Raw genomic sequence first — 15,049 nt, 5'->3', positions numbered from 1 at the left:
TTTTTTTTTTTTTTTTTTTTTTTTTTTTTTTTTTTTTTTTTTTTACCCTCGGGGGTGATATCTTCTGTCTGCTGCCAGCAAATGATTCTCAAAGAAATCTGTTTCATCAACCCGTGACCAAGATATTGAAAAATGGAGCATGGCYCCACCACAGCAATCACGGGAATGTCGCGGGCACTTAGCCTGGAGCCTCCATAATTTGCGACACCAAGCATCTGAGGAAATAGCATTCAGTATTTCATTCTGACATTTCAGCTCTTGACAGTTCTGCAGAATGATGCTTGAACTTAAAGTCAAATGCAATAAACTGTGCACAGCTTTGCGAAAAACAAAAACAACTCCCAAAAAACATAAGCAAGGCCAGTTCAGGCTGCCCTCACAGGGAGACACAGGAGTGGGAAACAGAAATACGTGTCTGCTCTAAGCAGCTGTTTTATTGCTGTCTGCCTATTAGAATTTTCAAGAAACAGTTACAGGCAATATCAGGGCCCCCTGGACTAAGCACAGAATCATAGAACCATTTAGGTTGAAAAACTTCAAGATCATCAAGTCCAGCTATTAACCCAGCACTGCCAAGTCCACCACCGTGTAGAATCATTGTGTTCTTCCTGTCCTCAAAGGATCTTCAGAATCTCCCAAAACAAATTGCAACAAACAGTGATAAAAGACATCAGAAGATGAAAATATGGATATGGATAACAAGCTTGTGCATTAACTGAGATTGTTCACATGATTGTTTGTGATTAACTACTTGGCCAGAGTATAAATGTATTTATACTGTGTATCTTTTGCCGGTGTTGAACAGCTTTTACTGCCATAACATGSTAAGAAGACTCCAGGGAACTTGTTTGTATACTGGTAATCACCAGAACTTTTAAAATTACTTCTGAGCTAATGAAAATGGGAATAYTTATTTATAYGTTATATGTACATATGTATGCAGGRCTACATGGTAAATCCATAGACACATTTTAGGCTCAAGATAGTTTTTCTGCAACCTGTTGAATTTGTGTTTCTGATCAAGYAATTTTACTGTTCTGAAAATAGAACTTCAAAGTTTGGTGCCCGTTATGCTATTCAGGAATGAGAGCACCAGCAATTAATTAGGATTCACCAGCAATTCCTTCTCCACCCTCAGAGAGATGCCCTCTTTCTCCCTGTCCTCCAATCATTTGCTGGTTTAGTCCCCATTCAGTCCTTTGCCTCCTGTTAACTCAGTTTCTTCTTCACTTCTTTRGCACTTTGTGGTGCCAATGACTCCTTTCTAATGCTGTGTGACTCSTCTGGCTGCCATTCCTCACCCACTCCAGCTCCAGCAGTGCCTCCCTGGAAAGGAGCAGGTACCCTTTCCCCCTGCCCACACTCTGCACTGTTCCCACAGCCACTGCTCATGTCCCTGCTGCTCTTCATGTTCATGTTCAGAATCCCTTGGAGTCCCCCAGGCCCTGGTCTGGGGCAGCTCTTAGAACATGGTTTAGTCTGACTAAATGTTTTGCCTTGCTGTAAGCAGCAGCAAAATCATACTTGTAGTGGCAGTAATATRTCCTATAGTGAAAGTCTGTAATAGAAAATTATTTATTTCCATGGCCATTTGCTTGAAATAAATAAAGGATTACAGAAACACCATTTCTGGAAGACGAAACTATCAAGTGCACAACAGCAGCTGAGGAACTACATGTCTTTTACAGCTTGTCTAAAGTGTCACCTTGCAGGGACCTGAGGGCATGTTAAAGTGAAGAGCTTTAAAAGGACSAACAACGAAAGCTAATTCTTCTCCAAAAAAGGCAAACAGGAAACTCGCTTAAAGGACAAAGCTTTCGGTGCATAGCAAGTGCTTGTGTTCACATGTGTGCTCAGGTTGCTTTCAGAGTCTGTTTTTTTGGCTCCCTTGGCTCTGTCTAYAAAAGAAGACTTCTACAAAAACTGCTCACAAGTGCCAAAAGTGTTCACGGCATCTCAGTCACTTGGACAGCAAGCGACAGTTAATTCAAACCGTGCATTACAGAGAGCTCATCCTTTCATGATAAATTATGGTATTGACAGATGAGTTATTTTTACATTGAGCTTAATAATATCAAATCTCAGCCCACAAGTGTGCAGCAGAAAGGGTAGCATTTTTCTTTGTTACTAACAAGCTCTGCTTGTTATTTTTCTTCTATATGATTCACATGTAATTAAAAGTGACCCAAACCCACATATATTATATGCCAATTAAAATYCTTTCATCTTTATTATCATGTCATGACATACTGGATACACAAATCTTAAAAAAAAAAAAAAAAAGTCATGCGACTGCCCCATCTCTTAGCACCTCATGGTGATGTAAGTTTAAAGATTTKAGGAAACAATGACTGAGTTTGCCTGTCTGCATGGAATCAGGTCTGTACATTTTTCTTGCCCAGATTGTTACATTCCAAAGCTCCTCACCTGAATCCGTGAGGTCCTGTTTATCGCTCACACATTTCTTCTTGCAGGAAGAAGTTAAAGCTGTATACAGGGACACAAAATGGTTCTCCCTGATTTATGTGCCAATAAAGCAAAGTTCTCCAAAAGGGATTAACTTCAGTCTTTAAAACATAGAAAGATCAAACTTGATGTTCCCACTCCCAAAATGGCATCAGCAGGTGAAGTCGGTGTCCTTWCTAACAGAAAGGTGTATTAGCTCAGTTAACAGTTAACAGTTTACCACCAAAAAACAGTTAATTTGCAATACAAATGGTCAGTGTTCAGAAAATATAGCTACTGTGGAGCATTTAAACTTCAAAACCTAAGATGACCACATTCCTTCATGCCACCTACTACCACATTCATACATCCATTATCCCTTCACTGAAGTTTGCCCTGCAACATCTTTCTCCAAAATCTCTGCTGTGCACTCTGCTTGCACTCTGAATAATTGTTCTTTAATCGATTAAAAGGTATTGCTACACCTTTGGTAAGGACTAAAGGCTTGCTTACAGGGTATGGCCAGCACATTTCAGAGGAGTATTTGGYTTCCACAGATCAATTTATTAGTGCAGGTGTATGACACACTTTGAGTAAAATGGGACAACATCAAATACTCCCTCTGTTTAATTTGGAACAGCGAGCTGAATTTCCAACACCTGCATCTCAAGAAAGTGCCAAAGCCATGGGGTTATTGGGTATTTGCAGGAGGACTACTCTGTGGTTTTCATTTTTTCAAACTGGGTGTATTTACCCAAATTTTAARTTGATTCCAAAGCAAATGGTGCCTKTGTGGCCACRCTGCAACTTCCCACAGTTTAMCTGTGCACCCCCAGCCCCTTTCCCCAGCAGACTCTCACAGGTTTCATGGTGCATGTGACAAGGGGGCCCTGTGAGGTACAAACAAATGCATATGGCAGCAAGGTCTTTGCAAATGTCCCAGTGGGAGGAGCTTCAGCTGGAGCTGGCTATGGGCCACAAGATACTGATCCATCAGAAATCATCCTTCATCCATGCCAGTGTTCCTGGAGCGATCTCCCTCTTATCCATCTTTGACTTTAACTAGCCTCGACTAATGTCTTGCATTATTGCTAGGAAAGTTTCCTGTTTCCCTGGGGATCAGGGCACATTCTCAACAGGAGCGGTGCCATAATGGACTCTGTGCTCCACAGCAGACACAGAAGGTGGCAGATCCTTGCTACAGTCAGAGTCTGGGARGGGACACCTCGAAACAGAGATCATCAAAATGCCTTGCCCATGACCTGGCAGAGTTCAGAAAACAGATGAGKCTTTGCCATACAGTCCTCCAGACTCACCCCAAAATCCAGCCTATGGAACCTCTCCTACCACTGCTTCATACATTTGCACTTAATAATCCCATCATCTACAGGGCAATACAAGGCCAAACACCTCCATCTGCCAGCAYCCTCCTGTGTTTGRACAGTTTTGGAAATCTTTCCTTTASGTGGCTGRGGGCAGTTTGGGTGGGCTCCACGGAAAGGGAGCTGTTCATGGCCCCTGTGGGGCTTTCTCAGGATTGTCCAGCTCCCTTCTCTTGCAGCTTTTCTGCTTTGCATGAGACAGTTTTTGTCTCTTTTTCACTCAGACACATGACTCCCAAACCTAGTGACTGGGGCACCACCTGGGACAGGGTTTGGAAACTGGGCTCCAGTTCTTACTCTGAGCTCGATTTAAATATCTTATATTGAGTATTACCCAGAACCTACATCTCCATACACTTTAGCAAGTGTGTGAGGGCTCCCTAGCCACCCCGTGGCAGTATTATTTTTCTTTTCTCTCCAAATTATCACTTATGCCTAGTAAAATGTAGCAGTTAAAAAACCAAGAGGAATGGACAGACAGACACCTCTTTTGGAATGCACAAAAGCTGGGGCTGGGGACACTATTGTGAGTAAAACAGCTGAGAAACACATTGAGTCCAGACCTCCCACATGAGCTCCTGAGCATGCMGCAGTGTGACCATTCCCAGAGGGAGGATTAACGTGTAACATTTGGGTCTGTTCATCCAGCACAGGCCAAGCCAGGTAAAGCATGTCCAGAAGCACACGTTCAGGCATGCAAGGAACTCACTGGATGCAAGCGTGGGTGTGAAGGTATGTAGGCACCTCTGCGGTGAAGGAGGCGAGCAAGACCTCTTAGTATCTRAGTTTTAGACTCAGCATGTGAAGTGACTTGTCTGCCAGGCATCCAGGTTCCTTCTGGGGATTAAGTCCTTGAAGATGATCTAACAGAAAGTATCTGCTTCTCACCTCAGAGTGCTCCCAAATCAAAGACTCAGAGAGTGCCTGCTATTCTACACACTTTTCACACACCCACCACTAATTGCTCTTCTGTGATTAARGAAAGCAACATATAAATACAAAAAAGGGTGAAAACTGCAGATGAAAAAATATTGCAGAGTTAAGCAGAATTGTTTATGAGTTTGCATCTGTTCTGCAAAAGTGGACATGCCTGTGAGGCTAAGCAAAGGTTTTTGTGCACCTCTTGTTAAATTAATCCATCTAGAATTAATGATAGTAGGGAAAATGCCRCAGACAGCAGCTTCACTTCTGYGKGTATTTCTGGGAGACTTGAGCTGTTAGCACTGTCTTTGCACTTGCCTTTACAAGGGGAAAAGCAGATGTCTTCCACTCATTTTGATTAATATAAAACTGTTTGGGCAGCAATTGCACCTTTTCTGTAAGTTTTAGTCCATCTCTGTCACAGACACAGGCAACAGCAGATAAAAGCACAACATCAACAGTTTGTTCAAATAAATGGCAAAAACAACCACGATRCCAGGACTGAGGGAGCATCTCAAGTCTTTCCACTGAAGTTTGTATGCCAAACTTGTTTTTAAAAAAAMCAAAAAAGTTCTGAAGAAACAAAACAAATCCAGACATCATGCTTTSCTCTCATTTTCTTTGCTTCTGTGTTTTAGAATTCCAGAAGAAAAAGCCATTCACAAAGAGAAAAAATTTCTTACTTTAGCTGCTAAATGCATGCGTCATTCCACTGCTTTTGTCTTAATTTTGTCACATACACTTTTAGAAATAACTTCATGATGCTTCTTATGAGCATCTCTAAAATTCTCCAGGGAGGCTTGCATAATTAGCACGATCTGACTGAATTAATCAGCCGGAGCAGTTTGGTAAAGGCATTAAAATAATGCCAAGGCTGTGCTGTGGATGTTGAGCTCAGCTACAAGGTTTTGTTGAAAGCAAGCACTCCCTTGCAAAGCAGCCAGTGGCTCTGCCAGCTGTGAGCCCATCACTTCGCAGTGGCAGACTCTCACAGTGATGCCGTACAAAGCCTTTTGAGCCGCTACAAACCACAACAAGTTCAAACCCTGACTCATGTCTAGAACTCCAACTCACTCCTCACTCGCTGCTGCCRGCTTAGTCACTGCCAGCAGCCCTACATGCATCTGCTAATCCTGCGGTATCCTCAGCACCCTTCCCTCCTGTGGGAAAGCCCTGGTTAGTCAGACTCGMAGAAAGGCAGGGTATTGTTAAATTTCTCTTACCATTGCGCTGCTTTGTTCTTCTTGCACTCCCATCTTAATGACGGTGCGAGCTGTGGGCCTTCCACACTTTCTTTGTGCTATGTAAATTCAGTGTTTGATGCACAAGAGGCGGAGACGATTTCTAAGTCAAGGGGCAGGTGTGAGTGAAAGGAGCAACTCAACAGCCAAACTATTTGAAAAAGAAGCCTTTAATGTCTCATCAGCTCAGCACTTTAAAAAAAAGAAAAAAGCCTTCATAACTTGCCTTGAAAACTGGAAAAACAGGGTGTCTAGCTATAATTTAAGACATTAATAACAAGGAGATATTGCTGTTCCCTGACACATTTTGACTTTTGCACAGTGAAATGCTATCTTAAAACATGGTCGGATTGCTAAAATGTGAAACACTGTCAGTGACAAAGAAATTACAGACAGGCTTAGCCCAGGCTAAATTTTAGAACACACTTGAAAAAAATAGATCTTCCCCTTTGTTAAACAGACATTCTGACAAGGATATTTGCAATGTAACAACTTTACAGGACTGACCATGGTCCTCAGAGGGTTCAGTGGCTACCATGAGCACCCCTGAAACTGCAGCCTTGGGATGTGACACCCTGACTGACAAACTAAGCTTCAGCAAAAAGTATTTTTCACCTGCAAGTGATGAACATGCACTCTTTCAGTCTGGAAACTCCTTCCAACTCCTTCTCCTTTCCAACACAGAAAACACAACAAAGCAAGAACAAACACACCTTGTCATATGGGAACAGTGGACAAAAAAAGCCATCTAAATCTCCACAATTTATTTTTATTTCCCTAGATCTTTCAGGCACGAAGTTAAAGCTTTAGCACACAGTAGCTTACTAGCCTTTTGTGGGACAATGGGRCTATTTGAAGTTGTGTGTGTGTTTATAAGCTCCACCATAATAAGTCACGATTTACAGAAAACAGGCATGTACAGCCTCCTCACCACAAGCATCTTTATAGTCATCATGAAAATCTCAACAAAAGTCAAAACAAAAGTCTAATTTCTTATTGGATTTATTCCTTCTGCTGAAATAATCTTTTTTTTTTCCATGGCTGACTCATCTAGAAAATTTTTATGAAGTTAGTAGCAAATGCAAGCATCCTGCTCTTTGCACCTTCAAAGCTATCACATAAAGATAACAATGTTTTCTTTTAATCTTTTTTTTTTCATTACTGAATATTATGCTTACAACAATCCTGCTTTGCTACAGATGGTTTCCTGTTGTTTCTGCCAAATGTGAAATAGCTATAAAACTTGAAAAGGTTCTGATGCTGTCACTGCATGAAAAATTACATCTAGAAGGGAAAATTAAATAYGAGCCTTAGCCTTTAATTTCTTTAATCTTACTTAGTAAGTGAACTTTTTTACTCCCACCCCCAACTCAAAGCTTCCGATAACATGACCTGAAGGGAAAAATACAGCTACGTATTTTAGTCAGGTATAAAGCCTTCATTAACAAAAACAAAAAAAGAGGAAGGGGAAGTAGATAATTCTCATGTCCAGACCAACCAAACAGCCACCAACTCCAGCTGACAAGAGCAGTGCCTTTGGCTCAGTTTCATAAAATACGTGAAGTAATTTCTGTTAGAAGACAGTGAAGTTCCTGTTTTCAGTGCTAKAATAAGGAAATGTCACCTTAGCAGACAAATTACTAGAAAATGGCTTGTGTAATCCCAAGGGGACAGAGCCTTTGCTCCTTGYGTGGGCAAACCTCAGTGAACTTGGTGACAGCTTTACTTAAACACAAAAAGAGTATTAAAAGGAACTTCTAAGAAAAATTAAATTTTATGCATATGATGAAGAAAACTCTTAATTCTCTCATGCTTTCTATAGGCATAGATTCAGTGTTATATGGGTGAAGGGCTACGAAAAAGGTATTTTACCAGCAAAATAACTTATTAAGGCACATAACCTATGAGTGGAGAATCAATGMAAAATGAGCTTCACAGCTCTCTAAAATTTTTGTCTRTATCTGACTGGCAGCACATCAACAGGCTCATTTTCTAGTAAAAAAAAATAAAAATCAGGGAGCATTTAACCACATCCTTCTACCAACAAGGTAAGGCTGTGCTCACTGCCCTGGATCTGCCTCTACAGGCACTGGGGGTAGAGTCAGAGAGTAAATGTGAGAAATTGCTCTGTCATTTTGAGTGTATTTGTCTGTCTCCTGCCATATATAGAAGGTCTGATATCTTAGGGCTCTGCAGCACAAGAAGCAAGTGCTCTATGTTACACTGGAGATTCGGCAAGCACCCATTTCTGCAAGAAAAAGGCATTTAATTGTAATCTCACCCAACCAAGACACTAGACTCAACTYTCCAGCTGCTCAGACCCCTACTATKCATTCTGAAGTATGGATCTGATACTCATTCACTACAAGAAGAGTTTCGTTCTTCGTTGGAAAGAGAAGTTGGTGGGATTTTAGTTTCTTTAAACCTGTGCTGGCTTTCCCTGCTCTGGAGGCTGCAGTTTAAAAGCAGAGGTAGAGGTGGCATTGTGGGCAGGACTGAGTGGAAAATATGTACACTCATCAAACTGCAACCAGATGTCTCATCTACATGTGGACGTGCCTCTCTCATGTGCTGTACCCYCAAGGGCACCACTCACTGCCTCCTCAAAATTGCTCCTGGTGTTTCCCCATGCACAGATATTTGCAGCAGAGATACCCATTTGTTTGTTTAGTCTGACTTCCAYCAAAGCTAAATTAGAAACAACGTTATGCAAGCTCTGGGAGACCTGCACTGCATTGGACGAACTCCTGTAATGGACAGGCAGGGTGGATTTCTGATGACATGACTGGAGACTCTCCTGTTGACTTTACTGGGAAGTATATCGAGCCCCTGTATATTCATTTTATCAGCTTTAAAAAAAAAATATTTATTACCAATTTTACCATTTGGTCACCAGCTGCATTATTTGCACCTTTTACATCCAATTAAATACCACAAAGCACTAGTACTGGATTTTTCTCACAACTGGTTAGAAACCATCATAGAAAACATAACCYTGCCACATCAGAGACGTTCTTCTTATACCATACAATATTTGCATCTAGGTTTCCTTATTGCTAGCCAGTGCCATCTGTTATCTGTTTTGGTCTGCTTATGAAAACTGGCAATTTTTGAAAATTGAGAGCAAGACAAGAACAATGGCTTTCTCCTTCGTATTTTATGTCCCAAAGAAACCAACTGGATCTACACATGCACAGAAAAATACACCCCTCCAAYTGGCAATATATTATCACATGCTTTTTCTGTATGGAAAATTTAAACAAACAAGACTCGTCACGGGGAAGTATTTGAATTTAATGAAATAAATCTGTGCCCCACAATGCCTGGATACTCGGTTTTACTTTTGTCTCTCTTGGAGGGTGTTGACACTCAGACTGGATGATGGAATAAATGGTGACAGCTGAGATAGTTACKGCCCTCAGCTGTGCGCTCTGTCCCTCTCTTGGAAATTATTACCCTCCTGCAGCTGGCAAAATGGGATGCTTCACAAAACCAGCTTCAGACCGCCAGACTTCACGCCAGCCTCAGCCTATGCAGATCCGCCAGCCCATAAACTCCCGTGGCTTGGAGGTGAGCCCACAAGCCATTGAGCCATGCCTGGAGTGCAGGTGGTAAACACTCAGAAAGAAAGGGGGTGACCAGTTGAAGGTGCTGCTGCTTTGCTTGCCCCCCTGTCAYGAGCCACTGCATGGGTGGCAGCCCACAGATCATTTTTTCCTATTTTTGTAAATACAAACGTGTCTGACTCAGGGGACACATTGTCACCAGCTACCCACCGAGAGAAGAAATGGCAAAATCCCAAGTGACAAAAAGACAGCATGTCCCCAGCCTTTTCGATTTTTATTGACTCCAACAGGAAGAGAAATGTTACTTAAGGATGGTAATTTTAAGTTTTGCTTTGYTATAAGAGGCAAATTGAAGTCCTATGCTTGAGAATGCTGTCTGTTTCATAGTTCCTAACTAGAGCCGGCTATAAACCAGCACCAGGTAYTTTAACAGACTCTGCCTATTTTAGCCTTTGATATCATCTGTTCCTCATATTTTTGTAGTCACAGTGTTTCTCTTACAAGATGTGTGATATTGATGCACAGGGTCTTTTAGTCTTCTCCTTTTCAGTGACACAAGCCAAGTTCTAGAAAGCCTCAATTTATCAGCTATTACTGTACAGACCTCCTTCCCTTCCTGGTCCTTCTCCCAAGTAGTGGAGTGTGTATACAGTTTAAAAAAAAAAAAAAAAAGGAGCATGTCATAGGAATGCATTCTTCTAGACTGGGTGATTAGAAATATCTAATCCTGAACTATTAAAATGGCTCTTGCTTAAAATGAAATGTAAAATTCTGACAATCTGCAAATAATTGCATGCTGCTTAACTGGCACTGCTGTAGTTTTTGTTTGTGATATATCCAAAGGAAGAGATGGATGCACTGTCAGAATTAAAGCTCTCTTGTTATTTGGCCATATGTTTCTGCTTTGGTCCCAGCCTGTTACRTTGCTGCACAGAGTCTTCATATACWACACAAGCTCCAGRGGAGGTGGGGAAAAGAGTGAATCTTTCCAGGGCTCCTTCTTACCAGAGAGCTGGCATGGACTTGAATGCAGCCAAGTTTTTCAGCACTATATCCTTCCTGGCTGTAAAGCCCAAAGAACCAGGGACTCGTTAACATGATCTGCAGGAGATGTGCATTCATCGGAGACAAAGACAGCAAGAAACTGGAACTCGTGTATCTTTCTATGCCAGACTCCAATAGGGAAGAAAGTATCTCATTGAAGATTGGCTGGGAAGAGCTGAAGGTTGATCTTAGTCTTTAAGATTAAAAGGGCATCAAGTCCATCAACATTTTAGGAYGCTGCAAGCATAGTTAAACTAAGTCTTCCAAATTCTTCTGCTTTTTCTCCCCAATTCACCAATAGCCACTGACTACATCAAAGTGACATTCTCAAAACACAGTACATACTCTCCACATTTTCATTATCAGRCCAGGCCCTTGGATAGTTGGGTCATCAAGACCCTCCTGGCTTCCTRTACACAACGAGTGAGGCAAAGATCAGCTGAGATACCACCAACTGCTGGAGAGGTTCCTTGTGGTACAGGGAATGGGACAACATCAAAAAGTCTTTCTGCTATAAAACTGACACAGCTCTGGCAATCCCTTTGGCCACATAAACACTTACCAGCCATCTCCTCCCAGAAAGGAAACAGGAAGAATTTAAGGCACCAGATCAAAAGAAATCTCAGCTCTGCAGAACAGAGTCTGAAAAAGAATAAATGCCAGAAACTCTACAAAACCCACCAGGGACTTAGCTATTGATTTTGCACTGCAGATGGTCAGACATTATGGTAATGTGGCAACGTAAAACCTGATGCTAGATTCATGGTGGGTGATTCAGTTCAAGCATTGTGGCTTAGCTTCACASAATGACACTTCTGACATTTCAAAACTAGCACTCACTAGCGTCACATCAGGAGGATGTGGCCCTGACTCCATCTCCACAGAGATTTGAAAATCCACTGGCAAAGCTTTAACTTCTTCATAAGACAATAGCAGATAATGCTTTTTAAGTAGTCTTTGTTTATCTTTTATTCTTTTGTTTCTAATGGASTCTTTCTGAATTTGAAAATAACATCCTCTCTACTTTTGTTGTGATTTCCCCAGTGGGAAGGAACTGAAAAAGCYAATCTACGTCAAGTCAGAAGAAATGCGTGCGAAGTTAACATGGTTCAGAAAAAAGTGTTTGATCATAGAATGTTGCCAAAGACCCAGCAAGAGCTGGGCACACCACCCTTGTGGGAGTTCTGCCATTGACTGCATGGGCCCAGAATCTCATCTATTTGTCATAGAATTGGATGAGTGATAAATCAAACAAAGGAACAGCAAGTTACTTGGCAGCCAAATAGTATTTGTATGTTCTAGTCTTCCTSTCTTTGAAGATTCTTAGTTTTCTGGGAAAAGTGTAGTCAAACATCTTGTTCAAACAATGACCATTGGCACAGGTCAATTATACTTGCCAAGGGGGCCAGTCATGCTACAATTCCATTCTTGTTCAATAATATCTAATTCTTTACAGGGACTTACCTTCTTGGAATATACATGGAAAGAAAGTGTCTCTGTTTCTGCAAATACCTCCCCAGCCTATCAACCACTGGCCAAAGCTTTTTGATGTGTTAGGAGAGAAGGGTTTTCCCCAACAAGAGCTGCTGTTTCAGTAAAAAGGGTGAAAGGGTAAGAAGGGGTACCTGCCATCTTCTATTGCATCATAAAATACATACTGRGTCCTGAGGGCCAGGAAGGCACCAGAAGGCAGCAAAGGCCTGGTTTCGGAATAACCAGGGGCAGAAATGAGATACCTTTTTACCGAAGTGAACGGGAAGGGTGATGATCTACACTCAACTTCTAACCAATGACTCATGTAGGGTGGGGCCATGCTGGCACCTCTCTGATTATTCTGCTATAGGCAATTTATCTACCTTTTAGCTGAAAAGTGAGGCAGTGTAGATATGATCTGAGACCCAGTTCCATCCTAGCATGGTTCAAGGAAACAACTCTGTTGAGGATATTAGAGGGGAATTCCTCCACTGATGACAACATGAGAAAAACATTATCTGAATATTAATCTAATCTCCAAAAGCTTATGCTGCTRTTTCTCAAAAACTGAGACTTGGACCATTTATCTAGCACAGCTATATGGATTCAGTTAGAAATTGAGACTTTGCTAAAACATTCCAGTCCTCCAACAAAGGTCACCTTTCCACATAAAGCTGAAATGCTTCATGTGAAGTCATTTTCAGAGGAATTCTTATCAATGGTATGGTAAAATGGCATTCAGTTCAACATTTTCAGTGASATGATTTCCATGGCATACAATTCGGTTGGTTGCCTTAAAAAGACCATCTTATGATCCTATGTGAAAAATTAAAATATCACATGTTTTCTATCTAGCTGCAATAGAGAAAAATCAGCCTATTTATGCCAGTGGTTTTCTGCAAAAGCTATCTATGTACTAAAAAAWAAAAAAAAAAAAAAAAAGCCTGCTGGCTTCTTCTGGGCACATTCTCATCTGAGCTCTTTCTTGTGGTCAGACTACATTATTGCAAACAGAACACAACTACGCTGTGCTCTACCAACCAAAAGACCTGAGCTAAACTATGGTAACAGTTTCACCATTGTCAATCATTTCCAGAGAAAATGGGTTCACAGGAGCTTACCTGAAGGAGGAATTGTTCCCCGGAATTGTTCCCACTGAGTGGTGTGGAGCCAAATTTGCTGCTGCTGAATATATTTCCTTTATTTGACAGTTCTTGTCCTTTTYAATTTCACAGTTAATTTCTTATCAGTATTACTCTTCAACACAGAATATCCAAGCTTTCTTTCTTTTCACTTTGTACAACTTAAACATTTTTGAAAGACAAGAACAAAGARCCGAGTAATCCTGATAATAGTCACGGGGTTTGACCCTACTTTGCAAAGTCACATTAATTTCCTTTTAAAATTTGCGATCTCCCACGATTTTTCCCTCAGAGCTGCCAGAGATTTCCACCACCTGCCTAAAACATTTGAAGACTTAYCATTCAAAACTGCAATATATGACATCAGCTCCCACCTCTGCTGTGGAGGAGCAGCAGCAGTGGCCATCGGCCTTGTGTGCTCAAATGAACAGCAGCTCTATGTGTGAAAGCTTTGCTTGTAGCTTGAGCCATGTACAGAGGTTTGGGGTGGTACCCCAAGGAGGTGGTGKTCACTGAGCTCCTTGGCATTGTTGTGCTGTTGATGAGGAGCTCACCTGTCATCCAGTGGGAAACAGGTCCAAAATGCCACCAAAGTGCCAGTCTCTGTTTCCTACTCTTCAATTGCAGTTTGGGGACTCCTGTCATACAATACCTAAAGCTCCACTAGCTGCAAAAATGAAAACACCTTTTCTCTTAGGCATACCARTGTCTAGCTGCACCGTGGCAGCAGCAGTGAAAAGCACTCAGTTCAGTACCAGCAACAATCTTTCATAGCTGTGCAAGGTTCACACAGGCCATTTCACTGCTGGAGCAGGTTCTGCAGTCCCARCCGAGCTCTCTGCTCCCCCAGGCATAGCTGGGCATTTCAAAGCTACTTTGGCACCATGTATGGCTACAGAGTCCTGTGCCTGGAGCAGGTGTGCAATGCCACTCTGCCCAGGTACTTTTCAGTGTGGGCAGCAGCCTGCTTTCCTCTCTGGACCTCAATCTCACACTACCCTTTGAGAGAGAGATTGTGGAAGCAGGGAAAATAAAAATCAGCATGCTATGAACATGTATTCACATGTGTATGCAGTCATCACAACACCATCAATGCTGTGATATTTTACAKAAGAGGTTGGGATTTCAAAAGCATAGTAACAGCGTAAAAAGTACAGGTAAATTAATTTGCTATGTTAACACCAAATCCGAAAGAGCAGTTTCACTATCCTCTGGAGAAACAGATACTTCTACTGAAATAAAAAACCTGCTGGATCCTCTAGAGTTTGGTCAGAACATCAGTACTTCTAATAACAAATAAGTCTACAACATGCTCTGTGTGAAGAAACTTTAACTTCTAACCAAAGTTACTACCAGCAACTGCAGCTACTTTCTAGCATTCACAGAGAAAAGCAGTTCTTTAGTCCTATGCCAGGAGCAGAGAAACTCACTGAATGGTACATGTCTTTCAAACGAAGCCTAAACCCGACACGGTTTCCAGCCACAGCCCTCAATGCCATCCATCCCCATGACAGAGTGGATCCCGTACCAGAGGCACGCTGGCTCTGCCCATGTGCTCGACGGGAGCCTGCCTTGCACAGAGAGGAGCCTACCTTGCACAGACGGGGTCACGGCCTCCGAAACCCGGGGAAGGGCTGCTCCGGTGGGCACAGAGCGGGATCCCGCAGCTGCTTCGGCGGGCACAGAGAGCGGGATCCCGGAGCTGCTCCGGCGGGCACAAAGCAGGATCCCGGAGCTGCTCCGGCGGGCACAGAGAGCGGGATACCCGCAGCTGCTCCGGCGGGCACAGAGCGGGATATCCGAGCTGCCCCGGCGGGCACAGAGAGCGGGATACC

General features: G+C 42.3%; 1 protein-coding gene across 3 annotated transcripts in view; it reads right to left on the bottom strand.

Annotated features, from left to right (window-relative positions):
- Positions 1–15,021, bottom strand: part of EDAR (ectodysplasin A receptor) — a 70,982-nt gene extending 55,961 nt beyond the window's left edge. The window contains exon 1 of one of the 3 annotated variants that reach the window (XM_057363805.1): positions 14,807–15,021. Coding sequence is in view for 2 of the 3 variants with exons in the window: in XM_057363797.1 (XP_057219780.1) it covers positions 5,972–6,004 (33 nt within the window). In the remaining variant the exon portion in view is untranslated. Of the gene's footprint in view, positions 1–5,971; positions 6,132–14,806 lie in introns of those variants that run through there. The other 2 variants (XM_057363797.1, XM_057363786.1) reach the window with 2 other exon arrangements.
- Positions 15,022–15,049: the final 28 nt, after the last annotated feature.

This window comes from Malurus melanocephalus, unplaced genomic scaffold (genome assembly GCF_030028575.1).
Source record: "Malurus melanocephalus ecotype Western Australia unplaced genomic scaffold, MMel_1.1 scaffold_1, whole genome shotgun sequence".
Classification (NCBI taxonomy): domain Eukaryota; kingdom Metazoa; phylum Chordata; class Aves; order Passeriformes; family Maluridae; genus Malurus; species Malurus melanocephalus.
The sequence above is the reverse complement of the archived record's forward strand: the minus strand, read 5'-3'. Positions and strand labels throughout refer to the sequence as shown.